This window comes from Penicillium maclennaniae (genome assembly GCF_028827695.1).
Source record: "Penicillium maclennaniae strain IBT 15551 chromosome Unknown utg000003l:1.0-5670915.0:1.0-5674809.0, whole genome shotgun sequence".
In the NCBI taxonomy this organism is placed as follows: Eukaryota; Fungi; Ascomycota; class Eurotiomycetes; order Eurotiales; family Aspergillaceae; genus Penicillium; species Penicillium maclennaniae.
Genome location: NW_026623215.1, coordinates 5,573,429 through 5,594,668, shown reverse-complemented (window position 1 = coordinate 5,594,668; position 21,240 = coordinate 5,573,429). Strand labels below are relative to the sequence as shown.

Below are 21,240 nucleotides of genomic sequence, written 5' to 3'. Positions count from 1 at the left end.
ACCAGGTTGACGACTGTGCATTGATCGTTTCTAAGAGAGGAATTTACGATAGGAAAAAAGCCCGAAGACATCCGGAACTGGGCGGACTACCTGTGCAAGACAGATCAAATCGACATCCCAACACGACTAACGAGACACAAAGGAAACAAATGGACCTAGAAAACGCCCAAACTATGAGCGTGGAAGGCTCAAACGACAACTTGCAGCCAGAGAGATTCTCAAACCTTGACACCCCTTCTTCGCCACGTGAGTCGCCAACTCATTTCCCGACAGATGCCCCAAGAAGTTCAGAGCCTTTCAGAGGAGATTCTGATCACAGTCGTGCATCAAGAGCTTCGCAATCCCCCGAAGAATCGCTGGTTGGTATGTTCGAGGCCTTTCTAAGACAACAGAGCGCGAACAAATCGGAAAGGCCTGGAATTGTAGTCTTTGGCGAACCATCACCATTTACATTCGCTCTTGAAGAATTAAAACACGGGGATAGTCCCAAGCTCCACAACGCAAATCGCCAGATCTACGATAAGACTGCCTCTTTAGGCGGGGCCACCCAGCCTCCTGGACATCTGGCAGAAACAGACTTCGCATACTTAAAGGCGAAGGGTGCATTTAACTACCCCGACGGGGCTATATCGGATGCTCTTATCTCGGCTTATTTTGAGAGATTCCATCCACTATGTTCAATAGTGGAGAAGTCTCAATTAGAAAGAGATTACCGTGAACAAAAGCTCCCCTGGATAATCCTTCACGCCGTTTGTTTCATTGGTGCTACTTTCTGTGATGATGCAGTGATCCATCGATCGGTGTTCAAATCGAGATTCGAAGCACGGCAGTTCTACTACGAAAAAGCTAAGGTCTTGTTTACCGTGGGATATCACTCGGACAAGATTGTCTTACTCCAGGCAGCTTTGATGCTTAGCTTCTATGGACCACATATACAAGGCTACTGGAACCCGGGAAGTTGGACCGGCTTTGGAGTGACAATTGCAGTGTCACTTGGTCTACATCGGGCTGCTACATATACTCACTCGCACTTCAGAGAAGTGACGAGTTTACTAAGAAGGGTGTGGTGGAACCTGGTCATACGAGACGCATATACGTCTGCATTGCTCGGCCGTTCATTTAGACTCAATATGTCTCTTTGCGACACAGAGCCCTTAACATGCGAGGATTTTGAAAGCTTCGTAACGTGCTCCCATCAGCCACAGACCGATTGTCACTGCAAGGACTCTGCTCATTACCAAATTCAAATCTCCAAATTGTCTCTTCTTCTACGACGGATCCTGATCAGTCGTTTTGGGCCCGGGGAAAGTACAGCCACAGTGGCGCAGCTGCATCAACTACTGTCGGACTGGCAATCAGATCTCCCGAAATCGATGAATTGGGTTCAGCGGAAGTCTCCCCTATCCAAGTTCTCTGTGATTTTCAAGATTATGTTCCATTATCATGTCATCTTGCTCCATATGTTAAAGCCGGAAAGAGTCTCATCCTCCCAAGCTCAAACGCCTTGCAGTACTGGTCGTTCCACAGCGATTGCAGAATCAGCAGCATCTGGTATAGCGTCCACTGCTATCACAATAATGACCAATTCTTCTCTGAACGCATTTCCACACGAACTATTCCCTGCATTCTTCCTTGCAGGCATTATTTTCTATCGTCAGTGGCGTCAGTCTGATGCCGACTCGGCTGAAAAGGCCCGGGCGTCACTCGATAACTGTCTGATTGTGTTGAACCAGGCAGCTGATTTCTGGGACCCAGGGAGCTGGGCAGTAAAACTCTTCGAATTTCTTTCTTCCAGCTCCGATGACAAAGAAGAAATTTCGCACCCAGTCAGCCAACAAGAAATTGATGAGCCCGATGAGTTGCAACCAGCTACTAATGAAGTGGTTTCGGAGAGCTTCAATTCACCGCTGGTGGACTTACAACAAAACCTGTACGTACCATTCGATACAGGCACCATTTTCGATGCGAACGTTCCAGTCGGACTCAGGGATATCATGTTGATGCCAAATTTCTGGCTTCCCTCTGCTGAAGAACCACAAATTTTCCCACTATGACTAACACTTGATGTGTTTAAGTGGTGTCAATAGTTCAAAATTGCCTTCCTGTACTTGATCGATACAATCCTATAGCATATTTTGGACATTATTTATTATTAACATCATTATTATCAGGTCAAAGCCTCTCTAATCTTGATATATTTACTATATAAGACTATTCAAAATACTAATTTTGACCTATTTAAAACCTAATTTTTGCTTGCAACATCTTCTGTATCTACCTCTCTAGCGGCCAGTGGCGACTCTGACATATCTCCGTACGGGATAAAACAGAGTCTAATTTAACTCTCTCACACATTTAGAATCTATAAATTATCACCGATTTGAACTTGCTTGGGCAGTATAAATCCCATCCGATTATGTTTCCAAAGTTCAGGGTAATTTAGATTGGGCCAATAGCCGTGTAAACCCGGCCAGGGTTCTTTTCGTTGTGGGTTATTTAGTTTCCGGTCGCCTAGTGTAAAGTGTAAGTTGACGGAAAAGGGACGTGGTCCGCGCATGATGAAACAATGTTTCAACATTGTACACTTAGAACGTATCGGACCCTAAAGCCTTATTCTATACTAGGTAAACCTCGATACGAGTCAGTTATTTAATATAGATAAGGCATTAGAGAAAGGATTCATTCAATCGTTAGAACTAATAAGAAGACGCGATAGCAAAGCTAATTAAAAGTAATATATATATAATTATTAATAACAGGCTATAGAAAGCTATACTATTTATATTCTTAAGGAAAGAGACGAAGACTCTCTTTCCTCGAGAAATAGTATAAAACTTAGGTCTTATAAAGGTCTTAATTCGTTGAGTCATACTTCGCCGGAACAGTGTTTACTGATGAGTGTAAGTGCTGGTATCGGCGAGGGGACAGAGTTATCGGACTTTGGCCAGACAGCCCTTACACGAGATCGAAGTTCTTAGATCTCTAGGATGGGAGGACTTTAAATATAAATACATCAATGAGAGCAAAGACAAAGACCATAATCCTTTATAGTGGCTCGGTAATTGTTGGTCGATTCCTCAAACTAGCAATGGCGACATGTCCAACTGAATCGACTCCGATAATGTGGACATCACGGCGACACCATATCCAGAATTGACTCCAAAATGGGAGACGACATTGCCTTTCTCGCACTAGTTTTTAAAATGAATCTGTAGAAATATATGATCGCATGGCAGAGACCAATAAGATTTGCTTGAGAGGTTTTCCATCTTTATCGCAGTATCTAGCGGAATGGAGAGATCAAAATGATGGCAAACAGATAAACAAGTATTGAAGTGGGAACGGCTCGATGGCTGTCTGGCTGTGCAGACTGGACAACACACACACACACACACACACCGCCTGTCCGGTGTAGAGGACGATCTGGATGAGGCCGTACTGATGCCCTAATGCGGCAGTACGGAATAACCTTAATGCTGTATCATGAATAGAGGAAACAGGGTGAACCTGAATGAATTAGGTAGATGACTTATCTATCTCCAACTCTGTCTTGAAGATGCACTATGCACTGCAGACATTGAATCATGCCTGAGGCCACACATATGCTATTATGTCACCGGTTCTCCCACTACAGTCTCTAAATTAGAAAGAAGATAAATAACAGAGGACTAATTGACATACCCATAGTGTCTAGTTTGTGGGGCTGGGGGTTTCTGATCAGCTCCGAGGAGCCATTTTATTCCTAGATTTATCTACCCTATCCCTACCAGGAGCTTACATTATCTCCCAGGACCACAAAACTATTACCAGGAAATATCTTATTTTAACTGGCTAAGGTAGATCTGTGTGTTTCAGATTTTGCCAAATTACCTGTCAGTACTAGAACCGTGCAATAAGTGTTCTTAGAGTTTTGTGGCCTAATGCTTGTTGGTTGTTTGTCTTAGTAAAAGATTACATTGTCAGGTCATGAAAGGCAGCACATTAATTAATGTGAACGTTTGAATTGAAAGCAGTGCTGTTGAATAACGCAATATGTGACGCATGATTATCTTGAGGACTGAGGGGGAACATGATCTGGAAGGGGCCGTTGGGCTAACTCGATTTGGGATAGAATTGGTTTTCTTTTGTAGTCGCTCGTTCTCTTCTTTCTCTCTTCTTCTTCTCTCCAGCTTAGTTGCTTTGTTAATGACACAAGAATTCTTCTCGTCTTGGTCCGCGACAGACTAGATAGCCTGTCGACCAGGTGAATTAGGATGGCCAAGTTCAAAGTTGGTTGTGAGAGCGAGTCTTGCGAAATTGAAACGTCATTTGACAAAAATCGAATTAAACACAGGGCTCAGTAGTTAACCCACAAGTGATAGGCATAGGGAGGGGCCCCGGATGAGAAAGGCGTAATATTCACGCCATCTTTGGCTAAAATAGTTTTAGAGTTGTGCCTTATGACTCAAAGAAGGGCAAAATAATGAATACTTTCTCATTCTTAGGGTTTGGCGCCTTTTCGCTATAGTTCGGCCAACTGTCTTCTTGCTTGGACACTCGCTTACATTTCACTGAACTAGGGAAGTGAAAGTGGTTCCCAGGATCACTTGCTCCTCACAAGTCCCCGAGCACGATTGTTATGCTTCCTAGGGAGTGTTACTATAGTTCTAGAGGTTTAAAGGCCGCTATGGAAGATAAGTCACTCGAGATCATTATCCTCGAATGATTTGATCCCCTGATACATTAGGAGCCTGAGCTTGCTCTTCTCTATCCGTCAATAGCACTTGCTTGATCAAGGTGTGTGCTATTTTCGTAATCTATCGTTAGTTGTGAGGAGTTAGAACATCCTATCACTTAATTTGTGAGGGAGCCCCCATAATAATATTCACAGAGTTAATTTTCGGAGAAGACGACCGGATGCCCCACCTACCCCAACCCCGCATTTTGTTAGGTCAGGTTACACTGGATTCTCCACCAAATTTCAATTCAGGCTATTTCATTCTTGATTCCACCGCCTTTTGCGGAAGAACTAAGCTAACATCAGGTTCTCTGGCAAATTACATGTCATCAGATAAGTTTGAGCCGTACATTGCTTCTTTAATTGTGAGAGTCGTGGTAACTCGGCGATTCCCAGACAGAGAGGAAATAGCATTTGACTACGGCTAAATGTGATTGTAGAGTCCCAATGACATTATCGACCGTTGAAGTCCCTCGTCGAAGTTGAGAATAGGTTACAAATATGGATTCTGACCAAATTTTATTTGAGAGAACGGAATCAATCTCGATCCAAGCATAAGATGGACTGTCTTGAATATGCCCCATGTAAAAAAAAAAAAGTATTCTTTCTATTATGGCGCTTCTTGCCAGCAGAGCTATGGCCATTAGTGCCTTTTCGGGCTGCACCACAGGACCGTTAAGTGAGATTGGCAGTATGCGACACATCTGAAAATGTGCTCACAAGGGCCAATTCGCATGTAGCTTCCATAACGCTCGAGGAGAAAATATATGACATAAACTAATATTCTCCTGTGCGCAACACGGGTCACTCTGGTTTCGACTTCTGGACGCCTAACCTCAACCCATTCAAGACCCTCGTCGGGGTCGTGGTCAAGAGACTCCTGGAGAAGATGATTTTCATGTTGCTCGATATGTCCTCAACTTCATCGACGGTTTGCAGGATTGTGTTGGGCCTGCACATCCAAGAGTGCGACATGCAAGCACTTCGCCGCGTATAATCTCGAGGACTGGGGAAATGTCACGCGTCATATATTTGAAGCTATTGTCTCCATAGGGGATCTTTCCGAGTATTATTTGCCTTCTTTCCGTTCGTGCACCCGCGACGCGAAAGTCGACGCGACAATGTGCAGTTACAACGCTGTCAACGGAGTCCCTAGCTGTGCCGATTCGTGTTTACTCCAGACAATCTTACGTGATCACTGGAGCTAGGAGGCAACAGGTCACTGATAAAATCAGACTGTGGCGCGATCGACGATATTTATCTCAGTCATAACTGTACATGCACTGGCGCTGAAGCAGCAGCTGTCGCTTTGAATCCTGGGACCGACCTCGACTGTGGTTCAGTCTTTCCAAATTACTTAACCTCATCTCTCGCACAAAGGCTGACAACGATAAGGCTCTGGACCTCCCCGTTTGGATTCTATGTTATATAACTACGTTGTGGGAGCCGCATACATGTTGCACGGCTTCTCCAGCTCTAAAAAATGCAGACTTACTGTGAACTCATTCCATGGACGGAGCGCCGACCTGTAAACCTAGATTATACGACTTTCCCAGTCAGTCGGTAAATTAGGGATAAGGGATTCTCAGCTTATCACACAATTCAGCCTTAATGCATTGCTAGTCACGGTTTTTCTACTCCCTGTTGCTGCCGATATTTGCCGGTCACTTTGCACTAGCCAAGCGCCCGAGCGACCAATCAATTTCAAGGACCACGGTAAACGCGTTGCTGAAGTGGTCAGCTGCCAGATAATAGCTACTTTGAAAGTTTACCTTTGATTTAGCTAGGAAGCTATTTAGGCAGATTGCCTTCTGAGCCGTGCCTGACTGGTGCTTCCCGTTTGCTTTCGCCACAATTACCCTAACACAGGCAATGATCGTGCTAAAGAGACCCCGCTTGGAGGTTGTATAAGTGCAGAGGCTGAGGACCTCAGACTACATTCTGAAGGCCTATCTCTCTGATCAAAATGGTCGCAACAATCGCTTCGGGACAGCATGCTCTCTCACAAAGACGTGCCCAACTCGCCGGGCCGTCGGGAGTGAAGGGTCTGCTCTCGAATCTTCGAATTTTCGCTATCGCCGTATTTGCTTCTCTTGGTGGTTTTGTGTATGGCTGTAGGTCCTATCTCTTGGTTTCTGTATTATATTGACTACAACGGCCGTGCTGATTCAAGAGCGAAGACAATCAAGGAATGTTTGGACAAATTCTGAATATGCCCTCTTTCTCCGCTACGGTGCATCCTGAATCAATCTCCAACCCGACTTTGAGAGGATTTCTGACCGCGTACGCATACCAGACCGGTGACAAATCACGATGATCATTCCATTAACTGAAGACTGAACAGTATTCTTGAACTTGGTGCTTGGGTGGGCGTTCTCATCAACGGTGTTCTCGCCGACCGGCTTGGGCGTAAGTTGGCGACATTTAGCGGCGTGATTGTCTTCTTGCTCGGCGTTATCGTCCAAGCTTGTGCCAAAGGACCCTCCTATATCCTCGGCGGTCGCTTCGTGACCGGTATGGGTGTCGGTACTCTTTCTATGATTGTGCCACTGTAAGGACATTACCCAGCGGGCTACGTCCAATATTCGGCTAAAGACCCATCTAGATACAACGCGGAACTGGCCCCTGCAGAGTTAAGAGGATCTCTTGTGTCCCTTCAACAACTTGCGATTACCTTTGGTATCATGGTATCGTATTGGATTGGTAGGCTATACTCCGAGTTGTCTCAAGCTGTGCTGATTTGTGGTCAGGATACGGAACGAACTACATTGGAGGGACCGGCGCGCACCAGTCCAACGCTGCTTGGCTAGTCCCCATTTGTATTCAGATTCTTCCCGCCTCGGTCTTGGTATTGGTATTCTATTCATGCCTCCTAGGTATGTCAGCGCCCTTCAGGCAAGTGTGAAAGTATCACTAACGCTTCACAGTCCTCGTTGGCTCATGACCAAAGGCCGAGACGAAGAAAGTCTCGCCGTCATTTCTCGGATCCGATCCTTGCCTTCCGAGAACGAACTGGTCCAACTGGAATACCTAGAAATGAAGGCGCAGCATCGCTTTGAAGTCGAAACTTCGATCGCACGATTCCCTCAATATCAGGCTCCTGGGCTTATGAATCAGTTCAAATTGGGTTTCCAACAATATGTCAGCCTTCTCACTAACAGATCTCTCTTCAAGAGAGTTGTTGTTGCGGTATTTATTATGGTTTTCCAACAATGTGGGTTTCAGATTTGGCAGGCATGCTGGACTCAACCGCTGAAGATGTTATTTCACAGGGTCAGGAGTCAACGCGATCCTCTACTATGCAGCTGTAAACTTCTCCATCCAGGCAACACCGAAAGCTTGTATTATACTGATCGTTCATAGTTTATCTTCAAGGATCTCGGTCTCACGGGAAATACCACGTCGCTGCTCGCCAGTGGAGTCGGCGGCATTCTTATGTTCCTTGCCACTATTCCTGCCGTTCTGTACATTGATCAGCTTGGGCGTAAGCCTGTCCTGATTGCAGGGGCTATTGGGATGGGCGTTTCCCATATTATTGTTGCTGCTCTATATGGATCTTTCAACAAGGACTGGGCAGCCCACAGAGCTGCCGGCTGGGTTGCTGTCGTTTTTGTGTGGATTTATGAAATCCACTTCGGGTGCTCCTGGGGCGTAAGTCATTTCCTACACTGTCGTCAATTGGAGTTAAGTATACACTGACGCCTATCGTTATCGCAGCCAGGTGCCTGGGTCGTTGTAGCGGAGATTTTCCCGCTCGGGTTTCGTGCAAAGGGCATCTCTATCGGTGCTTCTTCTAACTGGCTCAATAATTTCGCTGTATTTATTTCCACAGTGCTTCTTTGCGGGTTAAAAGTACTAACAAGGACTAGATCGGCCAAGCCACACCTCCCATGGTTTCATCCATGACGTACGGTACCTTCATTTTCTTCGGTCTGATATGCTTCATCGGCGCACTATTCATCTACTTCGCTGTCCCTGAAACAAAGAATCTTACCCTCGAGGAGATGGACGAGGTCTTTGGCGATGAAGCCGGAAATGCCATTGAAGACCGCAACCGTCTTGTCCAAATTTATACTGAGCTAGGCTTACTGGGTGATGGTGTTGCGGAGGAAAAGCATGTTCCTGGTAATGAAACTGTTGAAGTCGAGCCGTAGCCCCAGCTTTTTGAAGTTTGAAGGAGTTCGAACATGTCGAATATAATCTCGAAGCCCTTTTTCCGATTATTGAACGAGTCGGTACTAAAAATGCCAAAACGTGACAAAGTTTTGAGTTGGGGCTGTATTGACTTAGGATTGATTTTTTTTCTCATTATTCAAGCTTGTGTATTCGATTCCCACGATCGCTATATCTGTAGTAGGTGTTGCATTGACGTACTTTTTCGAGTGGGGAAGTTTTTGTTTTATTCATCGCGAAAATGACCAATGTAGCTCAGTACCAAATCATTCGTAGCATCCATTTCCTTGCAGCCACTTACCGCCAACAAGCCCGTTTTTCTTCTTCTTGGATCCAAGGAACCGCGAAAAGAAAGGCCTCACATCCACTGGAAAGATCAAAAAGCTCGACCCCGTTCACAAATGCTTGTTCACAATCCTTCTACCGTAGCTCTTTATAGCGCCATTTGAGGCGGAAACCTGATATCACTGGTCAGAGAGGGGAGGTGATCTCGTTAATCGAAGAATATGCTGTAGTACTCGATTATGTTGTCTTCAATCAATACCGACACGGAGACCCATCTTCGCCTCCCCGCATTATCAAAAGCTGAAGCGTTGTCACTGGCTCATTTCCAGGACGTGCACTAATTCGATTACGAACGTCTTACAGTACCAATCACCAACATACTAAGCAATCGTTCGAACATGTCTTAATTCGTGGTCATTGCGTGATTTTTGCGTGATTTGCAAGGAATCAGATGGCAAAATCACATCCCGCCAGACGTCGAGCGGCATATGGGTAGCTGATTGTTCAACCGAATCATGTTCACAGTCTTTCTGAGAGACATTAACACCGTTGAATTCGACTGCGCCGCCCCTTTAATGATCTTTGCCCTTTGATACATGAATGTTGTCGCAGGTTTGATAAAAAATTCAATCTCCACCCCTCCTTGGCTAAGAAACTACAATGGTCCGCACTCAAAGGCTTCAGTGGAGCCATCGGCCTCGAAGGCCCCAAGCAGCTGTCCACACAATGATAAGAATTGCTGATTTCGATACCGGGATGGGTTCGTCTCATTTGTACAAAGCCTTGGTCCGGCGGATCGAATCGGTACTGCGCAAGCTAATCTGAGCAATCAATCGTCGTCTCGTTTCAGAGATGTTCCGCCAGGGTTGACATCTGCGTTTAAGGAAGAACACGGACTTGGCGGTGTTTTGAACGGGGCTTTTATACAGCTGTTGAATAAGATATCAGCGGATTTTTCTTACAATGGCTACTTACACTCGGGTTGCCTCGCGCAACGATGGTGGGAAGCTTGTTAATCTAATGGCGTTCGCTTAAGCGGATACAGCTGTGGAAGATGGGCTGGCAGCATGAAGGGAGAGTTCAGATATTAGATTTTGTAGATTCTTTGCTTTAAAATTGATCACACTTGTCCGCAGTGACAATGACCGTATATATTCAACTTTCCTACATGATCAAAGGGGGTCTTACTTCCACATACTTGAGGGAAGCCTTGGAGGGTCGTAGATCCAGTTGAGCTGCAAAATAAATTAGCAATGTTCATCGGTGCTTGCAATCACATCTTTTTAATTTCCAAATTTACACGATGCGAGGTTTTATGCTCTGCGCTCACGGTCTATCTCTACCTGCAGCCAAAAAACGTCAATGCACAAGTAAGAATATACGCAAATAAAATCCTAGAGATACCCCGAAGGCGTAATGGACTTCCAGTACCCCTATGGTGGCTAACAAACACCCAAGGTAGACACAAACCCTGATGATCCACCATATAATAAGGGCGAGGGGCATGCGCCTAAAGCCTTTGGAAGCTTCATAGCGCAAATCATACTGCTGGCGAAAGTCTTGGTCTTGCAGGCCATCGGCTGCGATAATTCCTCTGCCGCGTGATGTATCATAGGTCGCAATTGGGTCCCTTTCATCTGTGAGTTGATACGGACAGGGGTCTTGATCGGAATGAGAGTAATGGCCATTAAGATGCCTAGGAAGGTCATCAGAAACCCTGGGGAGTGGAGGTACAGTTTTGGAATCTCTTTACCACTAACAATGACAAAAGGGATCAAGTCACATATCATCGCCGCTCCGTAAACCCATGATGTAGCGTCGAGCTCCCATCGTGAGCGAGATAGAAGAGAAGCACATGTATCTGGGTACTAGATGAGACGTTAAACCCGCGCAATTAGAATGTAAAACTCTCCCAACCCAAATGATATGATATTGAAGACCAAGATCCGCTTATCGCACTCCGGCTTTGTGCAGGGGCATCTATCAAAGGCTTGGCAGTCACTCTCCCATCGGGATTGATGGATGTCGAACCAAAAGTAGTAGACTATGCATGGAAGCGCGATATCGAAGACTACGATCATGAAAGGCCCAATTGGAATTGAGAGATGATCGGTCCATTTCGGCGTCTTCTTAGCAAGCTTTCCATATGATACTTCTGACTTGCCTCATGTTGATGTCTCTCCCGGTCTCATTTTGATCAATGCATGATTCATGGCCAGTGCAGTCACACCTTTCCTTTTTTTACTGCCAAACATAATATCTATGTCAGACGCCATTCTTGAGCTGCCAATATAAATAAGGTCGTCTCGTCAACTCAGCGAATGTGGCGAATGTTCGATTAAGACCCGTTGACATCATCGATCGAAAGAACTGATTTCACACAAGACTCGTGTTTTGTTATTCACTATCTACGTTTACTAGAAACTCTTTTTTCATGACAGAATCGAATCTCGGCCCCAAAATCTCAATATACTGCCACGACGTCCGTAACGCCATTTTCACGGGTGATGCAATGTCATGATCTCAATCCGGGGGTTGATTCCAATGCGGTTAGCTTTCAACCGAGAATCAACCCTTCCTCCAATTTCGGGCAGATTCTCATTGAATCACAATAGGATTTTAGATTGCATTGAACAACGTTGACGCACAGAGAATTGGGTCACAAGTGTCCGCCAGCCTGAGGCAGAGGCATTCTCAGCGACATAGGAAGTCTGACGTAACGTCTGTATTATACTCAACTCTATCTCTGGTTTCCTGAACATATCCGAAGTCAAACCTTTCATCATTGAAAGAAGAGTATCACCGTGGCAGGATCGAGGCGCCTTAGGTGGCCCGAGCAGAAAATGGCGCTGGCATATAGAGGAGGATGGAATGAAAACAACGCTAATGCCATCATGAATGGACTTTTATCGCCATGACTCGATGAAAAACGAACCTGTGGATAGGAAAGGGTACGCTTTTCGCAGCACAAAATCCTAAGCCGTAGCTCAAGTTTTGACATTTGCTCTGTACCAACCGTCATAGACAAAATCAATCGAAACCTGGAACGATGCCAGCTACTGCTTCCATTCAGATTTTCATTAATGAACATTCAGCTCAATTGAGTAGCTAACTTTCCCCCGACGCAAAAATGCCAACAGCTGGGTAAGTGAACAAGTTTATTGCACTTCGTCGACTTTGAGCCATTTCATGATAGTGAAGTGACCCTTATGCTTAAAATGCTCAATGTGATGAATGGCTTTTGCCTCACTTTCTACCATCCGCATACTACCGCTAGCCATGCTGCTCAAAAGAGGCAGCAGTGCAGATCTTTTAATCAACATTAGTCCGACCTGACATTTCCGAAATTGTCCATGCACTATGGGTGACCCCTCATGGCGTCATCTCAAGCAAATACGCGACCGTTTGACAGGTAATTGGGCTGCGCGTGGGGCAGATATATCGTCCTTCGATCACGGGCTCGGTAAGGGAACACTTGTTGCCGCATTCTGCCCAATGCGTCTCCTTTGGCTATTTATTCAAATCAAAATGGCCTATCAATGTTGAAGGTCTAAAATTCTTCAAAATTTCATTACAATGGTCTTTCTTCCGTTCAAAATGATCACATTCACCATAAATAAAACTGTGCTAATATGATATTAATATCGAGATAACACGAGCTTCTGACCAAATGCAATTCACCGTCGTTTCTAGCTCAGATCGTCTATTTATCTTACAGCAATATTTTTTTCACAACCATTTGTGTATCCGTATTCAGTCGCCCTATTTCACAGTATCAATCATGGTTCCGCATTAAATGAGCAATCGAAAATTCTTCGATTTTGATGAGAAATGGTAGATAATTCATGCTTGGGAAAGCGCAGTGATCTCGGACCATATTTGTCAATATATGAAGAAATCAAATCGGTTACAGGCTATTGAGGCAATTTTCTCGAAGGTTCAACCCCGGGATCTCTTAGTAATTCCAAATTATATACTTTCTTTGATGACTATTTCCAAGAAACGAACAAGTCCTATCATTAAAGCTGCTCGAAAGACCCATGATCCACCAGATAATGGCCATCAATAGTACTGATCTCCATTTCGAAAACGAAGCTCCGCGTGAATTTCTCTTCCTTCGGTTCGAGATTAATAGCTAGATGCCTTTTAGGGAGCACAGGAGTGACTCACGAAGGGAAATGCGTCTAGAGGGCTTTAAATTGGTTAAAGACAAGCATACAAAAAGTCCCGCACAATTCTCAACGCTAGAACTTTGAAGATTGAATGGTCGTCAAGCAAGTGCTGGCCCAAGACATCGATGAAATCAGCAATGTCGGACTTTGGGGCTAATTGCAACGGCACTCATCCCAATCTGACCTTAGTCACGATCACTCATGGGAGGAATACCACTGTTCTAATACTTCTGAATCCAAAACCACAAACAGCTGACTGACTGACTGACTGACTGAACACACCCGGATATGAACCGGGCAATGCTAAACGACAAAAAACTTTTCTTCGCAGAGTGTCTCGGGGCATTAGGCAATCATCTGATCTTGTGGCTTGTCAAATGATCCAAAATCATTTCTATCATCATCAAAACCAACATTCTTATTGATCCCACGCTCCGCCAAAACATTACCATGTAATGCAAATGCCTGTTCCATCTTCCAGTGGAAGGGACTTGGTGTAGAGAACAATGTTTCGATCGATTCCAGGGAACGATTACATGTTTCAGGGTAGACTAAATCGTTAACTGTGATCTTCCAAAGATGAATTCTAAGCGGGACGTACAGAGATAGATAATGGGGATCCAAAGTAAATTGAGACCGGCGAAGAGGAAGTAAGTACGGCTCTGTTGAAGCGGTGAGTAGCTGTTCATGCGACGTGAAGCTTTGTAAAAGTTCCCAAACTTACTGTCAGGGCCTCAAACATGACTGGATTGACCAGGGTAGTCATCCCAACACCGATAGCCCATCCGGTAATACCAAAGCCATTGCCCTGAGCCCGTAGATCGCTCGGAAATATCTCTGTGGGCACCAGAAATGCGACAGTACCCCAAGTCGCAGCATAACTACCATGGGGTAACAGATTAGTATAGAAAAGGCTCACGCTGGAGATGCTCGACATACCTAAGATTGAATAAAAACAACATAGCCACAGCCCCGGGAGCGTACTGAGCCGCCTTGTCGGGATTCTGCAACGAGCCCTCGTAGACAGCCCCAGCCTATGACATGGTTAGAAGTAGACCAATCAGTTTCCTGAGAGGTGGGGACGCACAATCAAATTGACGATAAACAACAGGGCTGCACCACCGATCAGGCAGGCACGTCGGCCTAAGCGATCGACAATTTGGGCACTGATGAGGGTACCAAAAATACCAATTGTGTTGATACCACCAGCCAGACCGTTTATGGTGATTTCGCTATACCCGGCTTGCTTGAGGAGAACCGGAGCATATGCAGTGACAGCCTGGATTTAATGTTAAGAAAATTTGAATAACACCAGCTGGACACGAAAGAAAACACTTACAGTGATACCCGTCCAGGAGGCCATGATCTGCAACCAGACACAAAGCCAAGCTCGCCTGCCCAAATTTGGATGCATCTTTCCACTTTGCCCAAACAAGATTTTTGCGAATTGGAAAGAGCTGCTACGTTTCCCCTCCTCGGCCAATGTCACAATCTCGAAAAACTCATGGTCAATTTCTTGAGGGGTGGCGCGGTGTCGACGAAGTTGATCTAGCAATTCACGAGCCTCTTGTTTGCGACCCACTGAAGCGAGGTATCGGGGACTGTCGGGTAACATCTTGATGCAGGAGAGAAGGATCAAGGCTGGAACGCATTGAAACGCGAGCAAGAACCGCCATCTCACTTCAGAATAGCCGTTGTCGATGAACGCGAGACCGAAAGAGATCCAATATGCGACCGATATCCCAAGGTCTAAAAAGCGTAAGTATGAAGTTGGCGAAGGATAGCGTTGGGGGTCATGTTACAGTTTGCAACGAAAACGTAGCCTAGAAAACCGCCACGATGATCTGCTGAAGAGGTTTCCGAGACCAAAACAGGCGTGATACCAGTCAAAGCTGCGCCATTGTGAGCGATCGCGAGTGCGGAAACTTGCCAACTTACTCACCTCCAGTGCCAATACCGGTCAAAACCCGAGCACAAATCATGAAGTTCGAGTTCTGAGCGGCACTCTGTAAAGCCCCGCCGACCAAGGCGAACGACGCACCCATCAGAAGACCATTGATGCGGCCGATTCGATCAGCCAAGTATCCTCCAGCAAAGCAACCGAAGATAGCACCCAGGTAATAGACACTGACAATGCCGCCCTGGTGCGTGGTGTTGGTCACTGTGCCATCTGGCTTACCGATACCGACCTCTGTGACATAATTAGGCGCAGAGTTGACGCCGCCCATGACACCTTGGTCATAACCCTCGAAGAAGATGGAAATGAGGGAGAAAATTTGGATAGTAACATTCAGCTGGCGCGGCGAGAGCCGCTTCCACAACGTCGTATATCCCATTTTTTCGGTGTTGCCCTATCCAAATTTATTCTTCGGAATCATCGGACTCTCGAGATTGCTTTATATACAAAGTGGGGCGTTCCCGGGCCATCGGAACGCAGGACATTCTGGGGAAAGTCGGGGCGAGTATACTGATCCTTAATCATTTAAGCGTGTAGCCGCTCAATGGAGCCGCTGAGCTCATTCTTGCGCTGTCCTTTGTCATCCGTCGGAATCACTGGAAGCTCATGAGACCTGATATAAGGTGGGGCATCCCCGGCAATCAGCATGCAGCAGAATCTGGAGAAGAGTGGGATGGCTCGACTTTGGCACGACTCATTTAAGCGTTTGGCCGTTTAGCAGCGCTCACTGAAGCTTTGAACATATTCTATCCTGATCCCCAGTGCCCCCAGCCAAAAAATTTGAAATAGGCATTTTGCCGTCGACCCGTTTAGCCGGCGCGAGCATGAAACCATTCTCCGGGCCATCGGAATCGGAATGTCGAGCTTGCCACCTATTTACCATTCAGCCGGCCGCGGGACTTCGGCCTCCGTTAAATACGGCCGAGATCCTCACTCGTGTGTCTCTCTTCAAAATCCGGATTGAGACGTTGAGGCCCCCGTAATTGATCAAACAATGGCTTCCAGCACGACCAATGGTACTTCTGGTCATGCCTTGGACCTGACCGTCCTCGGCCTGAACAGCGGGACGTCGATGGTGAGTCCTCCACTTTGATCGTGGCAGGACTGTTAATCTCACAGTGAATTAAGGATGGTATCGACTGTGCCCTTTGTCATTTCCGCCAAGAGACTCCCGAGTCCCCGATGCACTTTGAGCTTTTGAAGGTAAACAAACTGACTGTTCTCGCGAAGCATCATTGACATTGGTAATAGTATGGAGAAATCCCGCTGGAACCAGTTATCAAGAAACGGATCATGAACATGATCCTGCGCAACCACACATCCCCATCCGAATTATCCAAAGTGAATGTCATCCTCGGCGAGACATTTGCATCTGCAGTCCATCAATTCTGCAAGGATCAAAATGTCGATATTGAATCCATTGATGTGCTAGGCTCCCATGGTCAAACGATCTGGCTTCTCTCTATGCCCGAACCTGGAGAGACCCGTAGCGCATTGACGATGGCCGAAGGCTCATTCCTAGCCTCACGCACCGGTATCACCGCAGTGACCGATTTCCGGGTGAGCGATCAAGCTGCCGGACGACAGGGTGCACCGCTGATTGCCTTTTTTGACGCCCTTGTGTTACACCACCCGACCAAGTTGCGTGCCTGTCAAAATATCGGCGGTATCGCCAACGTATGCTTTATCCCGCCTGATACCCACGGCGGCGTGGACGAATGTTTCGACTTTGACACCGGCCCTGGCAATGTTTTCATTGATGCGGTAGTGCGCCATTATACAGATGGCGAGCGCGAGTACGACAAAGATGGTGAGATGGGTGCACGCGGCACCGTCGATCAAGAGCTTGTGGACGAATTCCTTCGTCACAAGTATTTTGCACTTGATCCGCCGAAGACGACGGGTCGTGAAGTTTTCCGAGATACCCTTGCGCACGACCTCATCGCCAAGGCTGAAGCAAAAGGACTTAGTCCTGACGATGTTGTCGCGACGATCACCCGCGTCACTGCGCAGGCTATTGTGGACCACTACCGTCGGTATGCTCCGAAAGACCTTGAAATAGCAGAAATCTTCATGTGCGGCGGTGGTGCCTATAATCCCAACATCACCGCGTACATTCAAAAACACTATCCAAACACTCGTATCCTAATGCTTGATGAGGCCGGCATTCCAGCGGGCGCGAAGGAGGCTATCACTTTTGCCTGGCAAGGTATGGAGGCTGTGGTGGGTCGTTCCATTCCAGTCCCTACACGCGTTGAGACCCGTCAAGAGTACGTGCTTGGGAAAGTGTCTCCTGGGAAAAACTACCGGCAAGTTCTACGCCAAGGTATGCAATTTGGTGCTGGGCGTGACCACCTAGCGCCGGTGAAGGAACTGGTCAACTATGTCGATGGCAAAGTTTTCAACAACAAGTGGTAGACCACCTCTTGGAATAAAAAAAAGAGGGGAAAAAGGGTTGAAATCAGTACGACCATGCTGCAAAGGACGACGGAAATCGTCCATAAAAAGCAATTTGTTATATGTAGATAGACTAAGCACAATGCAAATACAATCAACGCAAAATCGATAGGCTGGCTCGCCGTCCGGCTTGCTAAGTGCCACCCGTCCTGCGAAACAAACCGTAGCGTTGATGAGTCCAGACGCCAGGCGATGATCATCACGGATGGTCGGGGTCCGTAGCCGCTTGGTTTGAGAGTGTTGACTTACATTTCATGATTCGAGCTACATACGGACAAAATGACAATCATGATGTGAAACTCAATCTTCCAGTTTCTTGCATCCGGGCCTAGCTCAGATGCAATATACATAGAAGGCGGATTCTTCGCATGTGGTAATAGATTTGCCGCGGGACTCGAGTAACATGCCACTTGCATCCTTGATAATTTAATGCTTGCGCTAGAATTTACGGTGGACACTCTTGGAGCCTCGCATGTGCTCCTAATGCTCAATAATTACGTTGAAGTCAACTATGAATGCCTTTTCTTATGATATGATGAGAACCACAGATGCCACTCAATCAATTGCATCAACGACAGATTCAAACGACATCGCGAATTGAATCGTCAATACGCTGTTGCATTCTCATACTTACCGGTGTGCATGGCATTGTCATGACTAACGAATACTTCATGATACTGAGTTGCGAGACGATGAACCTCAAAGTTGAGGCTTAATCAGGCCAGCCTCTACCTCCCTTTTGGCATCTTCCCTGAGAACACGTTTCAGAATCTTACCACTGGGGTTCTTTGCAATGGCACCCACAAATTTCACACCACCAGTCAATGCTTTATATCGAGCAAGGCGCTCTAGGACGTATCTCTGTATTTCTTTTTCCGTTGGTGCAGGTCCTTCTGTTCGACGTCGTACAACATATGCACGAGGAAACTCCGTATCTGACCCTGGAATGGTGATACCGATGACCGCTGCATCGACAATGTAGGGATGAGACAAAAGTACAGCTTCAACTTCAGGTGGTGCAACCTGAAAGCCCCGTACTTTGATCAACTCTTTCTTTCGATCTACTATGTACCACTTTCGGGTCATTTTATCACAATACGCAATGTCACCTGTCCTGAACCATCCATCCTCATCAAATGACACTGCGTTGGCCTCGGAGTTTTGGTAGTAGCCCGGCGTAATTGTAGGTCCACGAACACATAGTTCACCCCGAACATTGTAAGCCGATATGTTCTGTCCGTCATTGTCAACCAGTCTGACATGAGCGTGTTAGCAATGAGTGTGTAATGGAATGGCGATATTCCTACTTGGCTTCCAGGTTCGGGATCAGTCGCCCCACGGACCCAGTATCATCATGCTCCGGGTAAGGGAACATTGTGGCGATGCATGATGTTTCTGTCATACCCCATACCTGGTTAAATGGGCTCTGGTCACCCATGAGCGTTCGAAAACGTGCTTGCACATCTTTATCCAACGGGGCGGCACCACAGATGGCAAGCTTAACCTTTTTCAAAAAGGGGCGTTTGTGAGATAATGGTGACATCAAAATTGCAATCACGATAGGTGGCACCATAGCCAGATCAGTCACATTATACCTCTCTACTACAGTCAAGAATTGCTCCAAGTCGAATCGCCGCATCATGTACGCCACGGAACCGGCCTTCAGAGTGGATATATGAGTTACTGGTGCTGCAGAAGCATGGAAAACAGGAACTGCAATGATCCGGGAAATCTAAATGGGTTTAGGGTCAGAGTTGACCGCTCGTCGATCTCAGGAGCCAGGGAGAAATAGCTTACAGGATATGGTCGCGGGTTCGCACCAAGAACAAGCTCATGCTGCGCAATCAAGTTCAGATGCGTGATCGTCACTGCCTTTGGAAGGCCCGTGGTTCCGCTGCTGAATAGCCTTGCGGCAGCTGTTTTCTGGGCAATTTCCAAGTCATCAAATCTAATCCAGTCATCCTCACCGAATTTCAACAATTCCTTCCAGGATTTCATGCCACTTGGAAGAGATTGTCCCAGACAATCAAATATCCAGACTCTCTCTTTGGGGATCCCTGTTTGCTGTGCAGCCTCAAGTAGAGACGGTAGTATTTCGGGTTCAGAGATGAGAAACTTGCTCTCCGAGACATTGATGTGATGCGCCAGCTCATTCCGTGTATATGCAGGATTTGAGCCCGTGAACACACCGCCAGCCCCGATTATTGCCAGTACCAGGATACTATAATTGATCTGGATCACATCAGATGACATTCCAAGATGCGGGTCCAGTTTCCGACAAAAATGCGACATACGTCATTGAAAGAATGTACAAGGACACAGTCTCCATTGCGGAAGCCAGAGGCACGTAACCCCGAAATGAGAAGGCGTACTAACTTCCGAGCTTGGTTACATGAGATTGAGCGTGAATGGTCTCGAGTGTCGATGAAGATCTATTTGATTTCAGGGTTTTCAGAGGGGTTCACCACGGCTTCAAAGCTCTGGTTCCAAGTCTTACTGGCTGATCTTCGTCATAAGGCGGATCGTCAAATATGTAGGACAAAACGTCTTTGGTGGGAAGCAAGATTCGTTCTGTCGGCTCGAAAATCATCGTGGCTCGGCTTGAGAATGTGTACGGGTGGGGTTCTCGGGATGGCAGTGGTGGAAGGAGGGCCCCTGAACGCGAGCGGATGCCAATATATGCCGTAGAAGCCAGATCACAATTTACTTATCGTGCTCGGAGTCATCCAACTTAAACGATGTGATGCACTGAAGTGATCCGCGGCATCAGCTGTGCCCCTCATTAAGCAGGGATCGGAACTCGGTTGGAGTGAGGATGGCCGAAACGAGCAGGATCTGCTGTCGGTGGAAAGCTTACTGAGGCGGGGAAGATGAGGCGAAGTTAGGCATGTGCAAACATGCCATGAGATTTCATGAACATGCAGCACTACCATCCGGTGCTGTATACGCATTCTCCTGCCCATAAAGAACTCTCATGGCGTGTTATTCCTGCACGTTGACATCTCTTTGCCCGCCCCACCCCCGCTTCTCCTGGTAAATGGAGGGAGAACAACGTCAACGTAAGCTGTGTTCATCGCACATGACATTGTCATTTACAGTATTTGGTAGCCCGGCTAACGTGCTTTCTAATTGGCTTTTCAAAAACATATTTTGGAATTGATTTGTGTGGAATGCTCCAAAGCCGCAAGGGAGAGAGCTTCTGCGCATGGGCTCAAACACTTTCGATCCTCGATCGGGCTTAGACACAAGAGATCTAAGACGCTCAAAACGAACTACATTAGGCATTCTAGTCATTATGTGGTGCTAGTTTCCTTGATGATGCCCGCATGTACCAACTGGGATCATTTGTTCTGAAACTGTACACATCTCGCGTTTCAAATCATGGGGCTGTAGCATTGAGGCAAAAAGTCCCATTCTACCTACACTTTCTTCGTGAACAAGTAAGGCAGAGCCCCCAAATTTTTATCTTATTATGTCTT

The 21,240-nt window shown here is 46.5% G+C and overlaps 5 protein-coding genes across 5 annotated transcripts; 3 read left to right on the top strand and 2 right to left on the bottom strand.

Annotated features, from left to right (window-relative positions):
* Positions 1–173: 173 nt before the first annotated feature.
* Positions 174–2,054, top strand: N7477_004188 (fungal specific transcription factor domain-containing protein; the record flags this gene model as incomplete). Its single annotated transcript, XM_056965851.1, has 1 exon — positions 174–2,054. The coding sequence occupies one exon, from the start codon at positions 174–176 to the stop codon at positions 2,052–2,054; it is 1,881 nt and encodes a 626-aa protein (XP_056825804.1).
* Positions 2,055–6,683: 4,629 nt separating this feature from the next.
* On the top strand, positions 6,684–8,871 carry N7477_004187 (uncharacterized protein; the record flags this gene model as incomplete). Its single annotated transcript, XM_056965850.1, has 10 exons — positions 6,684–6,831; positions 6,898–7,000; positions 7,062–7,268; positions 7,323–7,420; positions 7,468–7,597; positions 7,645–7,931; positions 7,990–8,024; positions 8,081–8,368; positions 8,435–8,533; positions 8,587–8,871. 10 exons carry the CDS (start codon positions 6,684–6,686, stop codon positions 8,869–8,871), a joined length of 1,680 nt encoding a protein of 559 aa, XP_056825803.1.
* A 4,821-nt stretch (positions 8,872–13,692) lies between these two features.
* N7477_004186 (putative MFS sugar transporter) lies at positions 13,693–15,683 on the bottom strand (the record flags this gene model as incomplete). Its single annotated transcript, XM_056965849.1, has 8 exons — positions 13,693–13,898; positions 13,949–14,009; positions 14,072–14,228; positions 14,287–14,381; positions 14,435–14,626; positions 14,687–15,096; positions 15,150–15,239; positions 15,290–15,683. The coding sequence occupies 8 exons, from the start codon at positions 15,681–15,683 to the stop codon at positions 13,693–13,695; spliced, it is 1,605 nt and encodes a 534-aa protein (XP_056825802.1).
* Positions 15,684–16,298: 615 nt separating this feature from the next.
* On the top strand, positions 16,299–17,722 carry N7477_004185 (UPF0075 domain protein; the record flags this gene model as incomplete). The annotated part of the gene is made up of 3 exons (XM_056965848.1): positions 16,299–16,379; positions 16,433–16,507; positions 16,556–17,722. 3 exons carry the CDS (start codon positions 16,299–16,301, stop codon positions 17,720–17,722), a joined length of 1,323 nt encoding a protein of 440 aa, XP_056825801.1.
* Positions 17,723–18,460: 738 nt separating this feature from the next.
* Positions 18,461–20,351, bottom strand: N7477_004184 (acyl--CoA ligase; the record flags this gene model as incomplete). Its single annotated transcript, XM_056965847.1, has 5 exons — positions 18,461–19,016; positions 19,069–19,493; positions 19,559–19,993; positions 20,056–20,193; positions 20,259–20,351. The coding sequence occupies 5 exons, from the start codon at positions 20,349–20,351 to the stop codon at positions 18,461–18,463; spliced, it is 1,647 nt and encodes a 548-aa protein (XP_056825800.1).
* Between the last annotated feature and the right edge of the window lie 889 nt (positions 20,352–21,240).